This window comes from Choloepus didactylus, chromosome 7 (assembly GCF_015220235.1).
Source record: "Choloepus didactylus isolate mChoDid1 chromosome 7, mChoDid1.pri, whole genome shotgun sequence".
NCBI classification, from domain to species: Eukaryota; Metazoa; Chordata; class Mammalia; order Pilosa; family Megalonychidae; genus Choloepus; species Choloepus didactylus.
The window spans coordinates 121,727,406-121,753,325 of NC_051313.1; the positions used below are offsets into that span (position 1 = coordinate 121,727,406).

The 25,920-nt window shown below is 44.0% G+C and overlaps 1 protein-coding gene across 2 annotated transcripts; it reads right to left on the minus strand.

The window, feature by feature from the left end:
- Positions 1-21,484: 21,484 nt before the first annotated feature.
- On the minus strand, positions 21,485-24,969 carry LOC119539481 (patr class I histocompatibility antigen, A-2 alpha chain-like). Of its 2 annotated transcripts, XM_037843102.1 has the most exons (8): positions 24,814-24,968; positions 24,404-24,673; positions 23,876-24,151; positions 22,996-23,271; positions 22,761-22,874; positions 22,314-22,346; positions 22,095-22,142; positions 21,485-21,929 (listed from the first exon to the last, which is right to left on the minus strand). In XM_037843102.1, exons 1-8 carry the CDS (start codon positions 24,875-24,877, stop codon positions 21,925-21,927), a joined length of 1,086 nt encoding a protein of 361 aa, XP_037699030.1. In that variant the 5' UTR covers positions 24,878-24,968; the 3' UTR covers positions 21,485-21,924. The 2 variants fall into 2 exon arrangements, with proteins under 2 accessions (XP_037699030.1, XP_037699029.1); XM_037843101.1 differs by having other exon boundaries at positions 23,876-24,673; positions 24,814-24,969.
- Between the last annotated feature and the right edge of the window lie 951 nt (positions 24,970-25,920).

Sequence of the window (25,920 nt, forward strand, 5' to 3'; positions counted from 1 at the left end):
CGGGGGTTCCTCTGCCTTGAAGTACTGGCAGCTCCTTAGCTCAAGGTATTGATAACAATTCTCCTTATTCCTGGTGGTTCTGTTTATAGTCTCCAGGAGCCTGAATCAGGGAAAACTGAACCATCGCCCCAGAGGAAAAACAGGGTTAAGTTCCTGTGAGCCTCTGGTCACATTTCCATAGCAGGTCAGTACATAACCTTGTTTTAAATATACTTAAATCATTTGCTTCCTTCTTAAACTTTCATACAATGATTCCCTAAAAAGTTTTTTTTTTTACTTTCCTTTCAGAAACAATCCCCATTTAACTCCTTCTAGAAACAGTATCATTGCCTTCAGAATTTATTTGAGGAACATTTTAACAAAATCCCCAAACAAAAATTTAGGTGAGCTTTTTTCGTAAGTCTCATGGGGTGGGCAATTGGAGCTTATTGGATGAGGTGTTGGAAAATCAACATTGAACTTATAACCAACAGCACTATAGCTCATGTCTGAGCAAAGCACATCTAAGACAATTATTTTTCCTATAAAGCATATCACTGCCTTCTGACCCTTACACTAGACAGCATTTCTGGCCTCCCAAAAGGGCTTGGGGGTCCTTTTGAACAATGAACTCACCAACATAAAGCTCCAAAATATGAAAAACCTGTTGCTAAGTCTACTACGAAGACACCCTGGATTCCAGTCCAAGAGCTGAAGTGAGAAGGCAGAGCCTCACTTGTAGACCTAAGCTCAGGTCATGCACACATTTTTAACCCTCTGCACAGGTCCACAAAAGGACCCCTAGTATTGATTTGAGGGATACAAATAAATTTTAGTGAGCAGTTGAATTCACAAATATTGGAACCAAAAATAATGAGTATCAATTGTAACAAAAATTCTGGCCCTTCTGATTCTTCAAAATTTACTAAATATAACAAAACCCAGGCCTTTTTCCTAGTAATAGAGATTTCTCTAAGCACGTGGCCACACTGATTAAAGATCACACTCTCCAGCCCCTTCAGGCTCCCTGTGTCTCTGCGTAAGTCCTCATCAGTAGAAGGAAGCAGATGTGAAGCTGTGGATTTTACCCTTAAGGGGAGGCTGTTTTCCTCCCTCCTGCTCTCCCTCCTGCTCAGGAACCAGGGTCTGAGGTGCCTCAGGTCCTGTGAATCAGGGATACACCCCAGGGGCAGCAGAGCAGGAAGGTGACAGGAACCCGGATGCTTGGACAATCTGGTGCAGCAGAGTCACCACCAGCCTGGGCGGCTGCCTTGCTGTCCTGTGAGATGCAGGGAGGCTTCCATCCCACATAGATGATGGCCATTTGGGTTTCTACGGCCACAGTTGAATTAATATCAACACCACCAAACATAGAGGGAAGAGACTTCTCAGGAGTGGTGCTGGGGTCTCCATTCTGGAGAAGAGCAGAGAGATGTTCCCACTGCTCCACACCATGGGTGAGCATAAACGTGGAGGACATTTACCCTCAACTGGAGTAAGGGGCACCGGGTCGCAGAGGGGAATGGGAGGCTGTTTCCTCCCTCATCTTGCTGACCATGGGGGCTGCTCTGGGGGAGTGTCGGTTTCACCAGGATTTAGATTTGGGGCCATTGGGTTTCCTCACTTGCTGTACTCTTGACCTACCAGATCCCTTTCCATCACTGCTGGTGAGCTCCTCCCCCTCCTCCTGTCCCATCCAGGGGCTCTGCGGGTTGAGATGAGGAGGAGCCAACCCTCGGTATGAAAGGAATGCAGGGGTCACTTGGGCAGCTTACCTGGGCACAGTCAACCTCAATTTCCTCCAAGCTGGTCTCTGGTTATTCTAAAATAGATGTTCCATCACTTTGACATATCCCATTTGTTAATGGGTCAAGCTTACGGTCAAGGGGTGTAAATACCAGGAGATCATTGGGGGCCATCTCAGCAGGCTGCCTACAAGGAGAGTGACTTGCAGAACCTTCCAGAGGCATGCCGTCTCTCGGTGCTCAGCGAGGATGCGGAGACCAGAAGGAGACACAGTGCTCAGGTCCAAGGGATTTGTGTGACCCCCAAATTAGTGGCCCAGTCTTCCAAGTAATTTGGGATTAAAAGTAAGCAACTTCGTTAGGTAGAACATAAAATTTAGGAAATGAAAAGAAAAATAATAGTTTAATAGTTAATGATCTCTCTCATTTCTCTCATGGACAAACATATGCTGGGTCATTTTGTTGAATAGTTACATGCTTTAATTATCACCATGGCCTTCAATAGCTTCGGAAATATTATAATGGCCCAAAGGCAGAGGGAAGCGCATGACCCAGACCTGACCAATCAGGGTGGCCCACAGCACAGAGCATCCCCCTGGGAGCAGGGAAGGTCCAAGGGTCACCTTCTTTGACCCTTTACCTATGGACACTGTGAAATGTCCTTCTCTCTGCTAAACTGTTTAGGTTGAAAAATAGGAAGGGAGTTGATGCTGAGCTAGAAAAGAGAAAACAACAGTGCATGCACAAGAGAGAAACTGGTGACCAGTTTGAATCCCTGGGTCCATCATGTCTCAAGTCAGCCTCACCCCTGGCTTCCCAGGTGAATCAGCAAGTGAAATCTCTTCTGCTAAAACTAGATTGATTTGTGTTAACTTTGACCAAAAGAGTACTGCCATGGTAACACCTTAACACAAATTGTTTTTAATGAGGGCCCAGAAGTATTAATATTCTCTCCACCATGCAACATCAATTACTAGAAGTGTGGCGTTGGCAAGTTATGTATATTAACCTTTCTAAAAACCAGTGTCTTCACTCTAAGATGAGGTCAGGGCTATTGTGATGATTAGGAGACATAATGATTTAAAGTTTTAGTACGAGACACCTGGAGAAATTTTTAAAATGTCAGTTGTTTCCATCATTTGTTGGCTGCACTATTAATTTTTTAACAACCTATGAGGGAAAAGTAAATATACACTTAATGTACATGATTCTTTTAATTTTTTTATTGAGATTGTTCACATTCCATGCAGTTATCCAAAGATCCTAAGTGTACAATCAATTGCCCATGGTACCATCATACAACTGTGCATTCATCACGACAATTAATTTTTTTTCCAAATTCTGGAACATTTTCATTACTCCAGAAAAGAAATAAAGACAAAAAAAAAAAAAAGACGAAAAACAGGGAACTTAAATCCTCCCATACCCCTAACCACCCACCCTCCATTTTCGACTCATAGTACTGGTATAGTACATTTGTTACTGTTGATGGAACAATGTTAAAATACTGCTAACTGTAGCATATAGTTTGCAATAGGCATATTTTTCCCTACATGTCCCTCTATTATTAACTTCTAGTTATAGTGTCATACATTTGTTCTAGTTCATGAAAGAGATTTCTAATATTTATACAGTTAATCATGGACATTACCTACCACAGGATTCACTGTTTTATACATTCGTATCTTTTTAACCTCCAACTTTCCTTCTGGTGACATACATGACTCTGAGCTTCCTCTTTCCACCTCATTCACACACCATTCAGCACTGTTAGTTACTCTCACAACATGCTACCATCACCTCTGTTCATTTTACAGCACTTAAGTTCAACTTAGGTAAACATTCTGCTCATAATAAGCAACCACTCTCCATTCTTTAGCTTCATTCTATATCCTGGTAACTTATATTTCATGTCTATGAGTTTACATAGTATAATTAGTTCATATCAGTGAGACCCTGCAATATTTGTCCTTATGTGTCTGTCTTATTTCACTGAATATAGTGTCCTCAAGTTTCTTCATCAACCCATATTTTTTTTAAGACGGTTTTCTTCATGCCCTGTGCCAGTTTGAATTTATTGTATCCCCTAAATGCCATTATCTTTGATGTAATCTTGTGTGGGCAGACGTTGTCAGTGTTGATTAGATTGTAATTCTTTGAGTGTTTCTTTGGAATGTGCCCCACCCAGCTGTGGGTGATGACTCTAATTGGATAATTTCCATGGAGTGTTGGTCCATCCATTGGGTGGGCCTTGATCAGTGGAGCCATATGAATGAGCTGACAGACAGAGGGAACTCAGTGCAGCTGTAAGTGATGTTTGAAGAAGCGCTACAGCAAAGAGGGACACTTTAAAGAATGCACTGGAACTGAGAGAGGAGCTTCAGCTTACAGAGACATTTTGGAGATGGCCTTTGAAAGCTGACTTTTGCTCTGGAGAAGCTAAGAGAAGACAAACGTCCCAAGAGCAACTGAGAGTGACATTTTGGAAAGAAGCCAAAGCCTAGAGAGGAACATCCTGGGAGAAAGCCATTTTGAAACCAAAACTCCAGAGCAGACGCCAGCCACATGTCTTCCCAGCTAACAGAGGTTTTCCAAACGCCATTGGCCATCCTCCAGTGAAGGTACCCGATTGTTGATGCATTACCTTGGACACTTTATGGCCTTAAGACTGTAACTGTGTAACTAAATAAATCCCCTTTTATAAAAGCCAATCCATCTCTGGTGTTTTGCATTCTGGCAGCATTAGCAAACTAGAACATGCCCCATACATTCCATCCTAAGTAAACAATCAATGGTTCCCTTTATAGTCACATATTTATGTATTCACCACCTTCACCACTATCTATATAAGGACATCTCCATTTCTTCCACAAAGAAGGAGGAAGAGTCAAAGAAGGTAAAGAGAAAAAAGTAAAAGAAAAAAGAATGAAAAAAAAAACCATGGCAGCTAGGAAGCAACAAAAGAAAATATAAAATTAAACTAAGGTAGAATAAAGAGTCAGACAACATCACCAATGCCAAGAGTCTCATACCCTTCCCTTGAGTCCCCGTCTTATAGGCATTTAGCTTTGGTATATTGCCTTTGTTACATTAAAGGAAGCATAATACAATGTTTTGGTTAATTATAGTCTCAAGTTTGCATTGATTATATTTTTCCCCCAAGACCACCTTATTTTTAACACCTTGCAAGGTTGACATTCATTTGTTCTCCCTCATGTAAAAACATATTTGTACATTTTATCAAAATTGTTGAGCACTCTAGGTTTCACTAAGTTATACAGTCCCAGTCTTTATCTTCTCTCTTTCCTTCTGGTGTCTCCCATGCTCCTAACCTTCCTCTTTCAACTGTATTTATGCTTATCTTTGTTCAGTGTACTTACATTGCTGTGCTACCATCCCCCCAAATCATGTTCCAAACCTCTCACTCCTGTCTTTTCCTATCTGTCTGTAGTGCTCCCTTTAGTGTTTCCTGTAGCACAGGTATCTTGTTCACAAACTCTGTCATTGTCTGTTTGTCACAAAATATTTTAAATTCTCCCTCATATTTGAAGGACAGTTTTGCCAGATATAGGATTCTTGGTTGGTGGTTTTTCCCTTTCAGTATCTTTAATGTATCACACCACTTCCTTTTTGCCTCCATGGTTTCTACTGAGAAATCTGCACATAGTCTTATCAAGCTTCCTTTGTATGTGATGGATTGCTTTTCTCTTGCTGCTTTCAGGATTCTCTCTTTGTCTTTGACGTTTGATAATCTGATTATTAAGTGTCTTGATGTAGGCCTAATCAGATCTATTCTGTTTGGGGTATGCTGCGCTTCTTGGATCTGTAATTTTATGTCTTTCATAAGAGGTGGGAACTTTTCATTGATTATTTCCTCTATTATTGCTTCTGCCCCTTTTCCCTTCTCTTCTCCTTCTGGTACACCCATGACATGTACAGTCATGCATTTCATGTTGTCGTTCAATTCCCTGAGACGTTGCTCATAATTTTTCATTCTTTTCCCTATCTGTTTTGTGTGTGGGATTTCAGGTGCATTCTTCTCCAGTTCCTGATTGTTTTCTTCTGTCTGTTGAGATCTGCTATTGTATGTCTCCATTGTATCTTTCATCTCTTGTGTTGTGCCTTTCATTTCCATAGATTCTGCCCGTTGTTTTTTCTACCTTATATTTGCCCAGTGTTTTCATTATACATTTCATCTCTTTTGCCATATCTTCCATAAACTTTTTGAATTGATTTAGCATTAGTTGTTTCAATTCCTGTATCTCAGGTGAAGTTTAAGTTTGTTCCTTTGACTGGGCCATAACTTTGTTTTCCTTAGTGTAGTTTGTAGTTTTCTGTTGCTAGGCATCTGGTTTCCTTGGTTACCCCAATCAGGTATTCTCACACCAGAATTGGATCAGATCTCAGAAGGGGGGCAACATTCAGTAATAGGTCTCCCTGAGGGTGCATTTTTAGACAATTGACACACCCTGTGAGGCCTCAAGCCACTGTTCTCTTCCTTACATGCCCAGCAGGTGGCGCCTGTCAGCCTGTAGCTCCTGACTAGTGTAAGGAGGTGCGGCCCCTTTAGTCCTTAGTTTCTGTTTTGGCTGTTTTCCCCCAGGCTCTGGGGTCTGGTTCTGAATGGGAGCCAGTAGTAGGGCTAGGCACCATCTCCTTCCTCTCAGGGAAGACAGACCCCCTAGGGAATTTTCATTTGCATTTAAATAGGCTCTTTTTCTCTCTGACTCTTCTATCTCCACCCTTGTCTGGGTCTGAGAGCTGTGAACTGAAAATGGCTGAGGCTTTCTCCACTGAGCCACCCAGGTTGAGAGAGGGAAAAAGGGACAGAAAGCCCCACTTCAGGGCCATCCACTGTCCCCCCAGCTTCACCTGCCAGCCAGAAACAGCACTCAGTCCTCTGGTCTCCCCCTCCCGGCACAGAGCAGTCCACCAGCTCTTTAAGGTCAGTTGTCACTAAAAGCCTCTGTCTGCTTGTTGGGGATGTGTAGCTTGTATTGAGCAGTCCATGTTTGCTAATCAAAACCCCAGGTGGAGCTGGACAGAGGTGTATTTGCTTGTTCAGAAAGTGCTGCTCTCTATCACAGTGAGGTTTTGCAGTTCAGGCTGCCGTGGGGGAGGGGCTGTCGGTGCAGGTCCACAGTCTTTACTTATAGATTTTGTGTGGCGATCTCAGGCAGTCTTTACTTACAGATTTTATGCTGCTAGCTCAGGCATTCCTCCCAAACCAAGTTGGTGTATGATGTGTAGACAGTCACGTTTGTTCCGCAGCAGTTATTCCAGATTATTTACTAGTTGTTCCCGGTTGTTTATTAGTTGTTCCAGGGGGACTAACTAACTTCCACTCCTCTCTATGCTGCTATCTTCTTTCTCTCTCTGTACATGATATTTTGGACTGGTTAGCCTAGGAGTACATTTATCCATCCAATTCTAAAATATTTCCCATCAATATTCAAATTTTAAGATTTCAGTTTTTGAGCCTAAGGAGTTGTATGCATTGCTTTTGTCCACCAGGAGTTTTGCACAGCATCACCAAGAAATGCTGCTGTGACTCTCTTCTCCTCAGGACTTACATCAGACCTTGATCTTTTTTGCTATCTTCAACACTTATGTACCTGAAAAATATATTAAAAGACCACAAATGCCTCTTAATTTCTGGTTGTTTAAAATGTCTCATTTGTTTCTGATAATTTCGTGCACATAATAAGATTCATCGAAACAGCAGACACTTGCATAGCACTTGCTATGTGACCTGTGCTCTAAGTGCTTTACAAACATCAGCTTATTTAATCTCCACAACCACCTGTGAAGTATTTGCCATTACTTTTATTGATCTCCAGTTCACATATAGGGACAGTGAGATACTGAGAGGGAAGTCACTTGTCCAAAGCCACAAATGTAAGCTAACAGTTCCTCTGAAAGGAAACTGTAAGCTGTTGAATGATGCATGTTTGTGACATAAATTGATCAAACAAAATTCTACTGATTTAACAAATACGTGAACTGTTCCAAAATTTTGGCAGTTTCACCTGCCATTAATCACATTCTAAGGAAAAAGCAGGAAGAGTACTTTATTAAATTCAGCTATCCTTGTCTTTTGGCCCTCTGTTGTACCTGAATGTTCCTTTTGAGAAAATATTTTTAAAATGCAGCCATTCTTCCAGTGATAAATAATCACTTCACTTAGAGAATTTTATTCCTTGAATTTGATTTTCAGGGATTTCTGCATAGCTGAGAATATTCAAAGCTGCATAGGTATAATCTTATGAGTCCTTTTAAGTAGCAATTAGGAAACTAAATTCAGATCAAAATACAATTGTGTTTGGTGGCTCATTGCAGGAAGTCAGCTGCGGTGGCAATCAGATGAACAGCCCCTGCCTGAGGTGTTTAATTTCATGTTCAACTGGGCTGTGTGATGGTGTCCAGTTCTTTGGTCAGGCAGACACTGGCCTGATTGTTCCTGTGAAGGTAGTTCATGAAGGATTTACAACATAAATTAGTTGACTGCATCTACAACCGATGACATCTACAATTGATAGAGGAGATTGTCCCCCACATTAAGAGGGAGTCTCCTCCTCCAAACAGCTGGAGGTCATACAGTGAGAATTGGGGATTTCAAAAATCAGAAAGAAGAATTTCTATTTCCACTACAGTCAGCAGTTTCTCCAGGGGAATTCAACATCTCCTCCTTTGACATTGCAGCTTGATGCCTGCCACTCAGAATTCAAACTTGCCAATCCTCAGGGTCACACATGAGCCAATTCTTACAATAACTCTCATATTATTGACAGTTTTCTGTTTTTCAGGAGAACCCTGAGTAACACACTGCCTGTCAGGGGCCACCTTCATACATCCAGAGGCAATGTCAGCCAATGACAACTTCAACTCTGGTGCCATGTGGCAGAAATCTTCCAAATCTCCACATTTCGTATATGCAAATCAGGAAAGTGAAAAATGTGCACCTCAGAATCCAGGAGCTGGGGCAGTATTGTTGTCATAAGAGGGTTGAGATTCTCACCTTAAATGCGCTACAGTTAAACCACACATCGACACTCAAATCAAAACCTTTTTCCGGACTAGGGATTTAGCCCCCAGTCTCCCAGGACTGCGGTCAACAGGTACTGCTCTTTTTGAAGTGAAAAGAAGGAAGAGCTGCTCCTTCCTTTATCCCATTCCCCTACAAAGAACACCTGGGATTTCCCCCAGGAGCAGACCCAGGAAAAAAAGTAGGCAAATAATGGCTTTTATTTATTCTAAAAAATTTAAATAAATCAGCTGTTTTATAGTCTATTATATTTAGGTGAGAAAAACCCCCACAGTCTTTGACTACATGGAGCAAGAATCCTATAAACTCCACAGAATATCGTGTTTCCTCTGACCAGGTAAACAGAATCCAGGGATCCAGTGAGATGTTTTAATGCCCCTTCCCATGTTTAAACAAACCAGCCAGCAGTGACAGCCTCAGCAGTGTAATAAATATGTCTTTGCTTCTTAAATATAACATGTTCAGCAATTTTAGTTAAAGTTTTAAGAATCTCCAGTGTTTGTAAACTTGGGGGGAATGAAAACCTTCCTTCTGGCAGGGAGCCATCCACTCCTGTGGTGTCCAAAGCAGAATTTCTCTTTATAAGCCATCCCTGGGGACGACAGACACACACCTGACATCTTCATGTGTCACTGCACTAGACCACGCTTGCATGTCACTAAAGAGCATTTCTTTCCTTGTTTACCCAGGAAAAGCTATCAAAGATAAGATACTCTGTTGTATTTTTGGGTCAGGGACAATAGCAGCACATAATAGCAATTAACCATTGTGGTGAGAAAGGGTTTCCTCTTGGATGCGTAGTTAAGGGGATTGTCCTGCCTGAGCTGCAGCCTGGTCCTCCCACAGGCAGGCACCCACTGTTTCCTGCTTTGAGTCTAGTTGGTGGTCCTTAGCAGGGACCTACTCATTGTCCACAGAGTCGTGCAATTAATATTGAAATGTTCAAAGGTGAATGGATTTCCATTCTCTAAGGCCTTTTTATGCACAATCCTCAGGACATGTTTTCCTATAAGGTCTTCATATACCTGGATTCCCACAGGAATGCTGGGCCTTTCTATCCTTATCCTAGAGCACAGGAAGCAGGTGGGTTCCTCTAGAATTGGATTCAGCAGCTCAAGGTCCTCAGCCACACATGCTTGGACGTAGGGTCCCTGTTTTCCTCCTGAATGTGGGCTTCTTGGAGAACTTAGGGAAATTTCAGGCTATGGGATTTCAAAGGCAGAAGAGTCAGAGAAACTCCTACCCGGGAATCAGGGCCAATTTTAGGAGTGAGATTCAGACCTAAGAGATGTGGAAGCTAATTTTAGAGCCAAATTTGGAGGACATAAAGTAAAGAATGTAAAGTTGAGGCAGGGTCAATGGCACAATGGATTCCAGTGTGGACATGACTCCTGAGTTTAAACTGACAGTTCCCCAGCATGGAGTAGTACTGACATGATAAGAATATTAAATCTCCAAACCATGAACATAGGACGTTTGCCACTTATTTAGTCTTTTTTAATTCTTTCAGCCATGTTTCATAGTTTCAGTGCACAAATCGTTCATCAATTTGCTTAAATTCATTTCAAGATACAACATATTTTATTATTTAAGGTATTATTGTAAATGGAGTTGTTTTCTTAATGTCCAGTTTTGGTTTTTCATGGCAGGTATATAGAAACTCAACTGATTTTTATGTGTTCATGTGGTACACTGCAACTTTGCTGAATTTGTTGATTTGCCCTACTAGTTTGGTTTTTTTTTTTTAAGATTCTTTGGGATTTTCTATATAAAGAATCTTGTCATCTCTTCTTAAATGTTTATAATTGTATCTTCTAAGCAGACTGACCTGTTTATTAATACATAGTATCCTTCTTTGTCTCTTGTAACAGGTTTTGACTTGAAGTCTATTTTCTCTTGTAACCGGCATAGAGTTAGACTATGATTTTTTATCTCTTCAGACAATTTCTTTCTTTTGACTGGAGAGTTTATTCCTTTTTCATTCAAGTGATTAATGATAAGGCAGGACTTACTTTATTGATTTTGCCATTAGTTTTTCAGATGTCTTTTACATTTATGAACCTCATTTCCTCTCTTGCTTCCTTCTTTTGTGTATACATGATCACTAGTAAAATAGTTCAAAACCTTTCTTTTTTTCTTTTCCTGTATATTTTTCAGGTATTTCATTTCTACTTACCATATGATTTACATATAACATACTAAATGTGTAGTGATCAATTTGAATTAATATCAACTTAACTTCAATAGCATACAAATCTATATTTCTATACCCTTCCACCCACCTCTTTATGTTGTTCTTGTCATAAACACATCTTTATACTTTTGTGCCTAATGATATAGAAATATGATTTTAATGAATTGGTATTTTAGGTCATGTAAGAAATGAAAGGTAGCATCACATAACATGAACACCCTAATGATGACATTTTTATTTACCCATGTAGTTACCTCATCATGGATCTGACATTAAGTAACTGTCTCGACTCCTTCCCTCCTCCCGAAGGACTCCCTTTGGCTCTGCTGTAAAACAAGTCTAGGGGAAACAAATCTCCCCAGTTTTGTTTATCTGGGAATGTCTTGATATCCCCCTCTATTTTGAAGGAGCATTTTGCCAAATACAAAATTATTGGTTGACAAAACCTTTCTTACAGCAATTAAAATTTGTCAATCCATTGCTTCCTAGCTTCTATGGTTTTTAATTAGAATTTGGGACTTATCTTATTGTAGATCTCTTGTATATAATGGTGAGTTGCTTCTCCCTTGCTGCTTTTAGGATTCTCTCTTTGTCTTTGACTATAATGTGTCATGGTGGTTTTTCTTTTGAGATTATCCTATTTGGAGTTTCTTGAACTTCTTGGCTGAGATGTGTATGTGCATGACTTTCATCAGTTTTGAGAAGAATTCAGTCATTATGCCTTCAAATATTCTTGATGTCCCTTCCTCCGTCTCCTCTCCTTCTGGGCCTCCCATAATGAGTGTGTTGGAACTCTTCGTGGCATTCCACTGGTTCTTTAGTCTCTGCTGACTAGTTTTGATTCTTTCATCTCTCTTCTCAGATTTCAATTATTCTATCTTCAGGTTCTCTGAGGCTTTCATCTATTGTTGAAATATACTGTTTAACTCCTCCAGTGAATTTTTATTTCAGTTATTATGCAATTAATCTCCAGAGTTTCTGTTTTGTACCTTTGCAAAAACTTTGACTTCCACTTATGTTTATGCATCATTTTGCCTGGTGTCTTTTAGTTCTTTGTCCATGTTTTCCTTTAATTCACTGAGCCCATTTAGGAAAGTTGACTTACATATTTGATTAGTAGTTCCACTTTTTTGGCTTCTTCAAGGATAGTTCCTGTCCTTCTTTTTTCATTCCTTTGAATAGGACATCTCTTCCTGTTTCTCTGTCTACACTGTGATTTTTTGTAGAACACTGGGCATTTTTATATTTGATGTGTGCACTCGTAAGAATCTTCCCTGGGATTTGCTGGATTTTGTTTTTGTTTTGGATTGTTGAAGGCTGTAGAGTAGATTGGCTCTGTGTTAAAGCTCTTCTCCAATGCTTAGACCAGTTTATACTGAACTCATAGATCAGTCTGCTGTGAATAGATGGGATCTTCTCAGGTTCCTTCAAGTTTGTGTCTTGCCATAGGCTTGTGTACTAACTTCCAAATTTCCCCAGTGAGAGCAAATGTTCTTGGGGACTCTAATTTCTTCCATAAGAGGAAATTCTCTCCCAGTTTCTCCACCTGGGCCCCAGGTGCTGAACATTATGTCCAACCAGGTCATTCATCTCAAATATGTGTGGTCTGGTTTACCCCATGGCATTTCTCCAAACTGCTTCCTGCCTCACATAACTTCTGGGTACCCAACCCAAATGAGTGCATCAGCTCTGTTGTTCAGGTAGTGGGTTGTAGTCGACATACACGCACACCAAATCTGTATATCACATGTATCATAACCAGACATGAGGGACCCACCCCAGGAACACAGGCTGGCCCTCTCCCAGCTGCCACGCAAGGCCAGGGAGGTGAGTGTCCAGAGCAACTGGAAGTTTCCCCCAGGTTTCCTACTAATTTTAGGTTTTCTTTTTAAAATTCAGCACTTGTTTGGTTGTTGTTTACCCCTGACTGTTTTCTAGAGTTCTAGGAAAGTTGTTTTAGACATATTCTGCTGACTTTTCAATGTTTCTGTGGGGGTCTTTCACCAGGAGTCTCTTACTCCTCCATCCTGCTGACAGCATTCCTTTCATTTTACTTTTTGTTTTCTATGTCTCCTGTCTTTTTTCCCTTGTATCCTCATTTACTGCTTCTTTCCTAATAAGTGAAGATTTTCTAATATGATATGTCATTCCCCTCTTGATTTTTCAGTACAGATTTTTAGTTATTTTCTTAGTGGTTGCTCTAGGGCATGTCATAAACACCTTCAGTTATGTTGATTCACTTCAGATTTATACTAACTTGACATCAACGAGATATAGAAATGTTACTCCTGTATAGCTTTATTCCATCTGCCCCATTTTTGTGCTTTTTGTTATACACATTGTGTCTAAATGTGTTAAGACCCAACAATACATTGTAATAGCTATGTTATATAATTTTGGAAAGTTTCTATCTTTATTTCTTCAAGATCACTGGATCTTTTCTTCTGCTATGTGGAATCTACCATTAATCTTATCTAGCATCCAGTGAATTTTTCATTTCAGACTTTGTAATTTTCATCCCTATATGCTTGATTTCTAAAATATATTTTTCATGGGTCTTATATAGCTTTTTGAACACGTGAAATGCCCTTGTAATATCCATTTTAATGTCATTGTCCACTAATTCTAATATGTTTCAGTTCTGGGTTTGTTTAGATTGATTGCATTTCTCTGCTTTCTGGTTCATACTTTCCTGTTTTATGTGCATGACTGGTTTTTATATTTGATGACAAATGTATGATTTCACCATGGTAGGTGCTGGGTATTTTTGTATTCCATAAATATTCCTGAGCTTTTATTTCTGGACACATTATATTGAAGTTGTTTGATTTTGGGGGGTGGGGGGCAGAGTGTCTTGCTATTTGTTAGGCAAAGCAATCAGTGTTTAGTCCAGAGTTACTTATTCTCTACTACTGACACAACAGGCTTCCTAAGACTTCACCCAATGCCCAGTCCATTATGGGATTTTCCAGACTGGTTGCTGAGAACAGGCACTATTCCCAACCCCATGGAGCACTAGGTACAGCTCCACATACTTCTTTTGTATAGTTTGATCCCTGTTGTGGTGCAGTTGTCTACACAGATGCACTGATCAACAGAAGATTTGGGGGGAACACTCTGCAGACTTCCAGGGTTTTTTCTGTTCATCTCTCTTCTTTATGGGCCTCCACTTTGTGAATTCTAGCTTTCCCGCCCAGGCTCCTCCAAATTCATTACCCAGGTCCTTCCACCCAGGGAGAGTGCCCAGCTCAGTTAGGGTTCCTCCTTGATAGACTGACTTGGAAACTCTCTAGGAAGGAAGCTGGACAACTGTAGGGTTCACCTCCTTTGTTATCCTTATCTCAGGTATCAAATTCCTAGTTCTACAACCTCGTGTCTGAAAAATGTTGTTTCTTATATTTGTCTGAAATTATAGTTGTTTAAGGCAGAAAAGCAAATCTGGTCAATGATACTCCATCATGATGCAAAGCAAAAGTCCATATTGAGGTTTAAATTCAAATAATGTATTTTTAACTCCAAAGGAGTGTATTTGCTTCTTTCATAGAACAGCTAGGTGATTTTTAGGTTTCTGGTTCTGCAGGAATTTTCAAGTTTTTCCTTTTTACTTTGTACATAAAAATCATGGTTATGTTATAGTCTATATCTCATAATTCCAACACTAAAGTTTTATGAGCCTATTTTTACTGTTTCTTGTTCCTGGTGCTTGATCATGTTGCCTTTTTTTCTATTTGTATTTCCACATTTCTTGACATGAGCTGCACTTTATTCTTGTGAAATTTTTTCAATATTTCACAGATAGGTTAAAAATGGATTTCTCTAGAGGCTTTTATTTCCTTCTTCTAATATTCAGATTACCACCAATCCAGGACTATAATATACTAAATTCATAGCTTGAGGTTATTTTGACCCAAAGGTTAGGCATATTTGGACAACAGATGCACAGGAGGGCTGGCTGGTGGTTACAGATCCTTGCTCCTTCCTATCCCTCATCCTGTGATCCCAGGCTCAAAGGCACATTTCCTTAGAATACTCTGGTATTGGGGAATGAAGCAGATGTCTTTTTGTTCCACCATACTCTGAGGTTATGCATCTTTGCTTTCCTAGATTTTCTGGGGTGGTGGTCTGTCTTCTGTTTCACTCACCACAAGAACAAGGTTTGATGTCAACCCCTGTCTACTTCAGCTTGAAAGCAGAAGAAATCAAAACTAAGATTTTTAAGATTTGACAAATGCCCTTGAGGTGAATGCAGCTTTTCTCACCCAATGCCTTTCCACATGTATGTTTTGGAGTAAATGACTCTCCTGTTCTTTAAACCTCTTGGATGATTTTACATTTTATCAATTATATTTAGTTCTATTCAGTGGAGGAGAAAGCCTTAATAACGAGCCTACCATATCACTTCAAATGGTATCTCCATAGCTGCTCATTAATTCCTGTCCCATACCTGATACCAGGGTAGGTGTGGAACACCGTCCATCTTCATCAATGCTACTCAGTGTGGTCCATGGACCAGCATTGTTCCTTGAACCATTTACCCACCCACAGTGAGATACAGGCAGAAATTGAGAGCGAGAGTAAACAAGTAAAGCTCTACCTATCCCTCCCAGATTGGGGACATCCGAGCAAGGAAGGAGAAGTTTTGTCTTGTCTTGGGGTTTGCTAAACAGTTCACTGACCAGGTGTTCAATACCACACTTTAGCACAGTATCTAAACCTGGAGGTACATTAGACTTTTGTGGGGTCATAAAAAACTCTAAAGGTATGGATATTATCTGCAGGAGTAAGTGCATGTTCAGAGAAATATAAAAATTCTATAAAACGTCAGTACCCACATGATCCTGTGAAGTCTTAGAGATCTATTTTAATTCTCCTAAGAGAAAAGTTGGTGAGAAATATTTTCAGAAATCACTTATCCACCCCACAGTGCCCCTCCACTTATCTGTTGAGGATGAAGTGACAGAGACAAAAGGTGGACCCCATAACAGACTGTAAAAGGTTAAGTTGAAAGATGTCATTTATTTGTTGCTCATTCATCCAACCAAAACTGAGTGCCAACAGTGCACCAGATAAATTGCAGTTGGCTCACTGCTCCAGGAATTGACATTTGTCATTATTTTTCTGTCTTCCATGCCTGTCTCCCAGCACCTGAACCCTCTTCCTACATTAGGGGGGTTCCACATTAAAGAGTCTTGGGAGGAGGCAGAAACCACTCCCCTCCATAAATAGGAAAGCTCACTTTCCCACACATTCTTGCAGCTGGACATGGCAGGAGGTTGAGACTCCCCCTGGCTGACACCAACAACCAGGCTCTGCCTCAGGACCCATGGACACAGAGACACTGGGACTGTGCAGAATCCGTTTAGGCAGGGGTGGGCTGACTGGCTGTGGGTTCACCCAGTGCAGGAGCAGTGGGGTCTTACCTGCAGGTCCCATGTCCAGCATCAGGTGTGCCAGTGGGTGAGCAGAAGCACCTGTGCCCAGCAGTGGCCTTGGTTCCTGCAGGGGACCTGACTGAGGGTGGGATTGTGGATTTTGTTCCTGGCTATGCAGCCTCAAATTCCTGGTTCTGTGGCTTTTCCCAAAATAAAGTGAGCCCCAGGATCACCTATACAATTCTTTATCATTAAATCAGAAAAATCTGCATTCCATTGTTTGCACCAAAAAGTGAGTGGGAAATTCTTCTAAGAAATAATGTTGCATAGCAAGAATTCAAAGATCTGCTCTATGGTGAGCTGTGAACTATTCTATAAATCTTCCACCTGGATAGACCTTGTGTTGGTTTGAATCTATTATGCCCTCCAAAAAAGCCATGTTCTTTAATGCAGTCTTGTGGGGGACAGACTCATTAGTCTTGATTAGGGTGGGACATTTTGATTGAATGTTTCCATGGAGATGTAACCCACTCAACTGTGGATGATTGAATTATTACCATGGAGGTGTGGCTCCTGCTCATTTAGAGTGGTCTTGATTAGTTCACTGGATTACTTAAGAGGGCTCAAGAGCTGACACAGAAGTTGACACTTGGAGACACTTGGAGTTGCAGACAGAACATTGTTTAGAGATGCTAAGCTAAGAGAAGAAGCCCAGAGTTTGCTCCAGAGAAGCTAAGATAGGACCCCCAGATGCTTAGAGAGAAACACCCTGGGAGAAAGAAGCAAGGATGCACAGGAGCTGAGAGAGAGGAGCAAAGACAGAATCCCAGAGACATTTTGGAGAAAGCCATTTTTAAACACAATCCAGGAGCAAAGGTCCAGCAGATGCCAGCCACATGCCTTCCCAGCTGACAGAAGGGTTCTGACCTTTCCTCAGTGAAGTTATCCTGTTTTTGATGCCTTAGTTTGGACACTTTTATGGGCACAGAAATGTAAATTTGTAACCTATTAAATCCTCTTTATAAAAGCCAATTCATTCCTGGTATTTTGCATAATGGTAGCTTTAGGAAACCGGAACATACCCCATCTTAGAGAAAGAACAAGCATGTCCCAACATCATGTCTCATAACTGATGATATATTTCTTTTCCTTTCCCTTCCTAAAGAAAGTTTTTTATGTGGTTATAAGACCCTCACCACTCTGGGAACCACTTTCTTCACTGCCATTGCAGGTTTCTCACCCAACCGAGCACAGAACTGCTTGTGGGGCTTGCTATGAAATACTCAGGCTACTCCCAAGATCCCATATCTCAGGATATCAGGTGCAGGGCCAAGAAGGCACAAATTCACCAACCCGACATGGGAGGCTGATGCACAGACATGTGGAATCCCTGTTCTGGTTTCCTGCTACTGAAAATGGGATCTGAAAACCAGCAGCATCAGCACCACCTTTGTTATAATACAGAACCTCATGCTGTATCCCCGATCTACTGCATCCTTAGGGGATGTCCAGGCAACTCCTGTGCACAGTAAAATTTGGGGCTCCCAGGTCTATGTGCCATCCAGATGCAGTGCCAGAACTGTGCAGTCACTGTGTGTGGTCTGATGGATCGCTGAGTTCTCCTTTCTGTAGCTAATCACATCCTTGATGACCTCATCTGTTCTCAAGGCTCAAAATATCACTTATATGGCACTTCCTCCCAACTCTACTTCTCCAGCCCAGAAACTCCTTGTACACTCCAGATTCATATATCAAAAGGACAACCTAACTTACATTTCTGATAAACATCTCAGATTCAACTTTTCCTAAAATGAATGTCCATAATGCCTGTTCCAGTTTGCTAATGCTGTTGGAATGCAAAATACCAGTGACGGACTGGCTTTTATAAAGGGGGTTTATTTAGCTACAAAGTTATAGTCTTAAGACCATAAGGTATCCAAGTTAAGTCATCAACGATTGTTACCTTCACTGGAGGATGGCCAATGGTGTCTGGAAAACCTCTGTTAGCTGGGAAGGCATGTGGCTGGCGTCTGCTCCAAGTTCTGTTTTCAAAATCGCTTTCTCCCATGACGTTCCTCTCTAGGCTGCAATTCCTCAGAAATGTCACTCTTAGTTGCTCTTGGGGCATTTTTCTTCTCTTAGCTTCTCCGGAGCAAAAGTCTGCTTTCAATAGCTGTCTTCAAACTGTCTCTCATCTGTAGCTCCTCTCTCAGCTCCTGTGCGTTCTTCAAAGTGTCCCTCTTGGCTGTAGCAAGCTCACTCCTTCCGTCTGAGCTTTTATAGAGCTCCAGTGAACTAATCAAGGGCCACACTGAATGGGCATGGCCACACCCCCATGGAAATTATCGAATCAGAGTTATGACCTACAGTTGGGTGGGTCACATCTCCTTGGAAACACCCAATTAAAGAATTACAATCTAATCAACACTGATGCGTCTACCCACCCAAGACTGCATCAAAGATAATGGTGTTTTAGGGGACATAATACATTCAAACTGGCACAATGACGCTTTAAATATCCTCCTGCCGGAGTCTTTCCCACCTCTACTGATGACAACTCCACCTTTCTATTTGCAACTCCTTCCCTCCTTTGCCTGAGGAAATTTTTGCTGTCTTCCTCAATTCCTTTTTGTCTCATACTGCATATTTAATCCCCTATAATAACCTATAAATCTTCAAAATATAGGCTTTTATTTCCCACTGTTTCACTGCTCATATACCAGTCAAGCAACTGACATCTCGACTTGGAACACTGTACTGCTTTTATATTGTTTTATCTACTCCCTTTTTCACCCCTCACCTCTCAATTCTATTCTCAGCACAGCAGTTACAGTCACATTTTTTTAAAATTCAGTGTTATTGAGATATATTCACATACCATACAATTATCCTTGGTGTACAATCAACTGTTCACAGTACCATCTTATAGTTCTGCATTCATCACCCCAATCTATTTTTGAACATTTTCCTTACACCAGAAGGAATCAGAATCAGAATAAAAGATAAAAATAAAAAAAGAACACCCAAATCACCCCCCATCCCACCCTATTATTCATTTAGGTTTTCTCCCCATTTTTCTACTCATCCATCCATACACTGGATAAAGGAGTGTGAGCCACAAGGCTTTCAAAATCACACTGTCACCCCTTGTAAACTACATTGTTATACAATCATCGTCAAGAGTCAAGGCTACTGGGTTGGAGTTTGGTAGTTTCAGGTATTTACTTCTAGCTATTCCAATACATTAAAACCTAAATATGTTATCTATATAGTGCATAAGAATGTCCACCAGAGTGTCCTCTCGACTCCATCTGAAATCTCTCAGTCACTGAAGCTTTGTTTTGTTTCATTTCACATCCCCCTTTCGGTCAAGAAGATGTTCTCAATCCCACGATGCTGGGTCCAGATTCATCTCCGGGAGTCATATCCTGCACTGACAGGGAGATTTACACCCCTGGGAGTCAGGTCCCACATAGCAAGGAGAGCAGCGAGATCACTGTCCAAGGTGGCTTAATTAGAGAGAGAGAGGACCACGTCTGAGCAACAAAGAGGCAATCAGAGGGAGATAGAGTCTTTTAAGGGGAATCCTAACATGTCTCTCCCATTTTAAAAATGTCTTGCAAATACCATCTCACTCAGAGAAATTAATTCTTGCAATATCCACAAGGCCCACAACCTCTGGCTGGTCCTCTTACCTCATCTCAGTGACTCCCTGCTGCCAACAAACCGGCCTCCTGGCTCTTCCCAGAACCCACAAACCCACCCCTCCCACTGCAATGCCCTGCACAGTTCCGTACCTGGGAAGACCTTCCCCAGCCATCGTCATGGACAATCCCTTCACATCCTTCACATCTTTCCTCAAAGGTCACGGCCTCTATGGGGCCTGCACAGACCATCCAAGTTCAAACAGCATCTTCCCTCCCACAATCCCCTCCACACCCACACTCTGGGTCACCTTCCCCACAGCACCTGCCTCCTTCTACCACTAACACATTCTTAGTTACTGTGTCATGGAATACACCATCTCTACCTGTTAGAACTTATACTCCGCAAGTGCGGCTATTTTGGCCTGTTTTTAGTCCACTAAAGTTTCCCCAAAGCAAAAATGTTGTATCCTATAGCCATTGCTCAATAAATACCAGGTGCAGGAATAGTCAGTGAGGACTAACTCCTTCTTTTATGTGCCTTTCGCAATGCAGCTGTGGATCAAAAGCTGTCTTCCAGCAGCTAAGGAACAACCTCCACTCACCTTGACATTGATGCCCCTGGAACTTTCCTTACAAGAACTGCTCTCCCCTCCATCCCCCTCTGTGGCCACAGCACACAATTTCAATTCCCTCTTCTGATGAGAACACTCCAGGCTTAAGAGCCCTGTTGCCCACCTGTGAAGCTAACTACGGGCTGCTTTACAAACCCATGGGCTGGGGCTGCAGCCTGCATTGGGGTCACTAGAGCTGGGTAAGGGCAGAGAGGGAGGCAGGTGGGAAGAGGACAAACCACCAGGAATTAAATAAAGGTGAAACCATTAGATCCCTCCTCTCTGATGCTTTCAGGATCTGATTCCTTAGAAAAGATTTGAGGAAAGGATGGAAAGAAAAATACAGGAAACAACCCAAAAGGATGGTAAGACCTGGGAATGTTGGAAAATTAGTCTCTTGGCACCAGAGACTTGCATGTGCAGGAGCCGCCCTGGGCCTCGGGGGACAGTGATGGTCAACAGCCTCCTGCTGGGGCAGAGCCGGGACACCAGAGGAGGAGGAGACCAGAACTCATCCACAAGAACAAGGAAAACCATAATCCTCTACAAAGTCACAGAATCATAAAATAAACATACAAACAAGGGCAACCGAGTGCTGGACCAGCCTGGAGCCTGGGCTGACCCTGCCACATGGAGCCCTCAGGGCTGATGGTTCTGAAGATGGGTCGAGGCTGGTTGATGACTGAGACCCTGTGACCACAGGTCCTGGTGGGACAAGGTTCACAGAAGGGACAAGGACATAGGAGGAGAGAAGATGGCCCAGCCGAGGAGTGACCAAGTCAAAGCTCACAATGTGTTGAGCATCGACTGCACACAGGTCCCATCCACCCTCAGCTCCCCACAGCTGTCTCCTGTCCCCACCTGCAACACTCAGCACAGCAAACACACCAATTCTGGAAGGTTCTCAGGTCAATTTATTTCCTCAAATTTTAAGAATCTTCCTCTCCCTCAATTGATTCATCAATCCCACCAAATAGTATGAATTTGTAAAAACAAAATCATACCCAGATTTTCATTTTCAATGGATGTAAGAAGGAGTAGCTCTGAGCAAAATGAAGTTAAGACAGAGATGGAGATATTGATACCCAACTCCGCTGGAAAAGGAAAGTCAGTTGGGGCAGGGAACACAGGTCCGTGTGGGGAGAAGTTGTGGAGGGAAGGGGGTGAGCCATCTCCCCACATCTTCACGTGGTACTAATGAGAAGGCAGACACATTTAGATTCTAGCACAGAAAGAAAAGTCTTCATATCGCAAAGGAAGGGGGTTCCTGAAGTCACAAGTCGGGGAGTGAACAACACTTGTATCACTTGATCCCACACAAGGCAGCTTTCTCACACTACAGAAAAAAATAAACAAGAAAAAGTCAAGACTGTCACTGTAAATGTTGATATTATGAATAGCCCTATACACACACAAATGTCTGAATCAAAGGAATCCCATGACCCAGGCAGGTCCTCTCTGCCCCAACCCCTCTCCCATTTCAGCCCCTCCAGGGTCTCACCTTTAGGAGTTGTGAGAGACACATCTGAGCCCTGGGCACTGTCACTGCCTGGGGAGGAACAAAAACAGGATCTGGTCAGAGCCCACAGGGGAGATGTAAGTTAGGGGGAGTAACGGGGTGGGTGAGCTGCCCCACAGGCTCCTGTCTACACTCCCCCAAAGTCTCAGGAATCAGACTTACACCCTCCACACCACCACCTCCCACTGTCCCACCACTTACGAGCAGCCTGAGCGTAGCTCCCTCCTTTTCCACCTGTGGGTAAAAAACACTAGTGAGAGGCAGGACATGGGGTTCTAGAGAACTAGTCCTGGATCCCAGGGAAGTTTCCAGAACTGTGACTGCAGACCCAGGGTAGGATCAGGAATCATGAGGAAAGGAGATGTGTGGGGACTGGACTACCTGTCCTCCTGGAGGTCTGTCCTCAGCAGGGACCTTCCCTCTGACTGCTGGGAACAGGTGTCTCAAAATCATCACTGTGGGAATATTATCCTTTATTCTCTCATAGGTTTTATAAAACTAAGTGTTAGCGAAGAGGCCCCAGACTGGATAAGCACATGTGTGACGAGGGGCTTCATGGTACCAGGGAATGGGAAAGGGCAAACTGCTATCTGGGGCTGGAAACCCCCCCGTGGGACAAGAAACCTGAGACCCCGCTCCGTTCCCTACCTGAGCGATTCTTCCCCCAGATCAGAACTCCAGCCACCACAGGCACCACAGCTCCAAGGAGAACCAGGACAGCTACGATTCCCACGATGGGGATGCTGGGCTGTGAAGGTGGCTCTGAGAAGGGAAGGGAAGGTCAGGGGCCCTGACCCCAGGCCTCAGCCCTGACCCTGCCGGAGGAGCTCAGAAGGGCTCCTGCTTTCCCTGAGAAGAGGCCCCACCCCGTCCCCCTCCTTACCCCATCTCAGGGTGAGGGGCTCAGACAGCCCCTCGTGCTGCACATGGCACGTGTATCTCTGCTCCTCTCCAGAGGGCACCACCACAGCTGCCCACTTCTGGAAAGTTCCATCCCCCGCAGGCCTGGTCTCCACAAACTCCGTGTCCTGGGTCTGGTCCTCCCCGTCCCGCTGCCAGGTCAGCGTGATCTCCGCAGGGTAGAAGCCCAGCGCCCAGCACCTCAGTGTGACCTCACGGTCAGAGATGGGGTCATGGGTCATGTGTGTCTTTGGGGGGTCTGTGGGGAAGGTCAGAAAATTCAGGAACTCTCATGGCCATTCAAGCAGCCCCCATGTAACCAACCTGAAAAGAACATGACAGATTTGGTGGGGAAGTCTGTGCATACCCCAAACACAGTCTGGACTCAGGGATCCGGGATAAATCCTACTCTTTGGAGATTCTAGGATCAGGGTGAGACAGTCCAGAGTAGGACGCTCCAGTATCTGAGGGGAGATCAGGGACTCCTAGATATGATCCGCGTGAAGGCTGAGTGACTCAGCAGTGTTGGAGTCAGACCTCCAACGACAATGGGTGTCGGGCAGAGAACACTGACGGAGAACGTCCCAGGCGGGTCCCAAGGCTGCCAGGGTCAAAGGGAACTACCGACCAGTTACTTCAGGGATCGTCTCTCACCGTCGCGGGAAATGCTGGATCCCTTCATTGTCCCTGACAGAGGTCGGACTCTCTGGGCGAATCCCTCTTTGGTTCAGGGTCTGGAAACCCAGGCCGCTCCTCCGGACCCAAAGCAGGACTGATCCTATTTTCTCCTCCCTGTGGGACCCCAGATCGGGACGCAGCCACAGCCCGAGGGAAATCCGTGAGGCGCCCCCGGCCCCTGGTACCTGTGCGCTGCAGCGTCTCCTTCCCGTTCTCCAGGTATCGCTGGAGCCACTCCACGCACGTGCCCTCCAGGTAGGCCCTTTCTTGCTCCGCAGCCCCGGCCGCCTCCCACTTGCGCCGGGTGATCTGAGCCGCCGTGTCCGCCGCCGTCCAGGAGCGCAGGTCCTCGTTCAGGGCGATGTAATCGGCGCCGTCGTAGGCGTCCTGACGGTACCCGCGGAGGAGGCGCCCGTCCGGCCCCACGTCGCAGCCGTACATGACCTGGATAGTGTGAGACCCTGGCCCCGCCCCCAAGGTCAGCCCCGCCCACTTGGCCCCGCCCCCGCCCCTGCGGTGATTTACTCCGAGCTGGTTTTTATCTAAACTGAAAATGAAAGAGTAAAATTCCCTCCCGCTCTTCCCGGGTGGGTGGGGTCCCGCGGGTCGTGTGGCCTCGGGGTGAACCTCGGACCCAGAACTCGGGGCGACCCCGCCCCGTCCGTGAGGAACCCCGGGAATCATGACCTTTGCCCCGAGCCCGCGCCGCTCACCGGCCTCGCTCTGGTTGTAGTAGCCGCGCAGGGTCCGCAGGTCCACTCGGTGAGACTGTGCGTTCTGCTTCGAGATCCGCGTGTTCCGCTCCCAATACTCCGGCCCCTCCTGCTCCACCCACGGCGCCCGCGGCTCCATCCTCGGATTCGGGGCGTCGCTGTCGAAGCGCACGAACTGCGTGTCGTCCACGTAGCCGACGGCGATGAAGCGGGAATCCCCGCGGTCGGGCCGGGACACGGCGGTGTAGAAATACCTCAGGGAGTGGGAGCCTGGGGGCGGGGGGCGGGGTGAGACCAGGTCCGGGGTCGGGGTCGGGGTCGGGGACGCGGCTTCCCGGGGTCCTTCCCCGCCGGGCGCTCCCCTCGCTCCCCCTCCGCGGGGACAGTTTCCCCCCCGGCCCCGCACTCACCCGCCCGGGTCTGGGTCAGGGCCAGGGCCCCCGAGAGCAGCAGGAGGAGGGTTCGTGGCGCCATGACTGGGATCCCCGGGTCTGGGGAGAATCCGAGTCCGGGCGGCTCCGTGGGGACTTTATAACCGGGAGCCGCGGGGACGCTGATTGGCTTCTCCAGAAACCGGAGCCGCAATGGGAGTGAGCCCTGGGCCGCGTCATGAGTGTCCGGGCAGAAGGACCCGACACAGGTTGTGAGAGGGAGAAGTGAAACTCGGGGAGACGGGGAGTCCCCAGCGCTCGGCCTCCCCACCCCACACACCAACCTCGGGGCCCGGACCCTGAGAGCCGAGACCCGGGTCCTGGGACTTGCCCTGACCCTCTCCCCCTGCACCAAGCACTCTGTCTCATTCTCTCGGTGAATCCTGGTCCTCCTCTATTGATAATTACCATATAAGAAATTAAAACAGAGTTTAAAAATATGAATTCTTTTAGCATAATATTAATACTAAAACCCATTAACACTTTGATAACTTTCCAAAAGAAAACAATGTAATGAAAAGAGTGGATCGTTTTACATTTTTTCAAGTCTCTTTCTTGTCTGTCTCAATAGAGCACACCTGGACTTTGACATCACATTCCATCTATTATTTTGGCTTGAACAAAAATTCAGCCTGGCACAAATATGTTGTTGGAAAAGAGTATTTTTAAATCTCAGGTGAGCTGTGACATTCATCTTTGATACTATGCAAAAGTTCACAACAGGGAGTTTCTTAAAGGTGAGTTGCAGTCTGAAATCTTTTTATTGAATATTGTCACAATAAAATCCTAAAGTCTGTCTTTGCACACTGAATGGATCTTGTACTAATGCATGTTTATTTAAAGTAATTCATTGGCTCTCTGAGATATATGGATCTTCCAGTATGGATACATCCCATTACATATTCCAAAAGGTCATACTTGTTACACTTAACCAGAAAATGTATAAACACTGGAAAGCTGTCAAGGTTAAGGTGATGGATACAAGTTTTTCAGAATTCTAATTTTCCCTTGAGAGCTTGCCTTTTATCATTGGCAAAAAATACTGTCGGTGGATTTCCATGAGGTGACAGATTCACATTGATCATT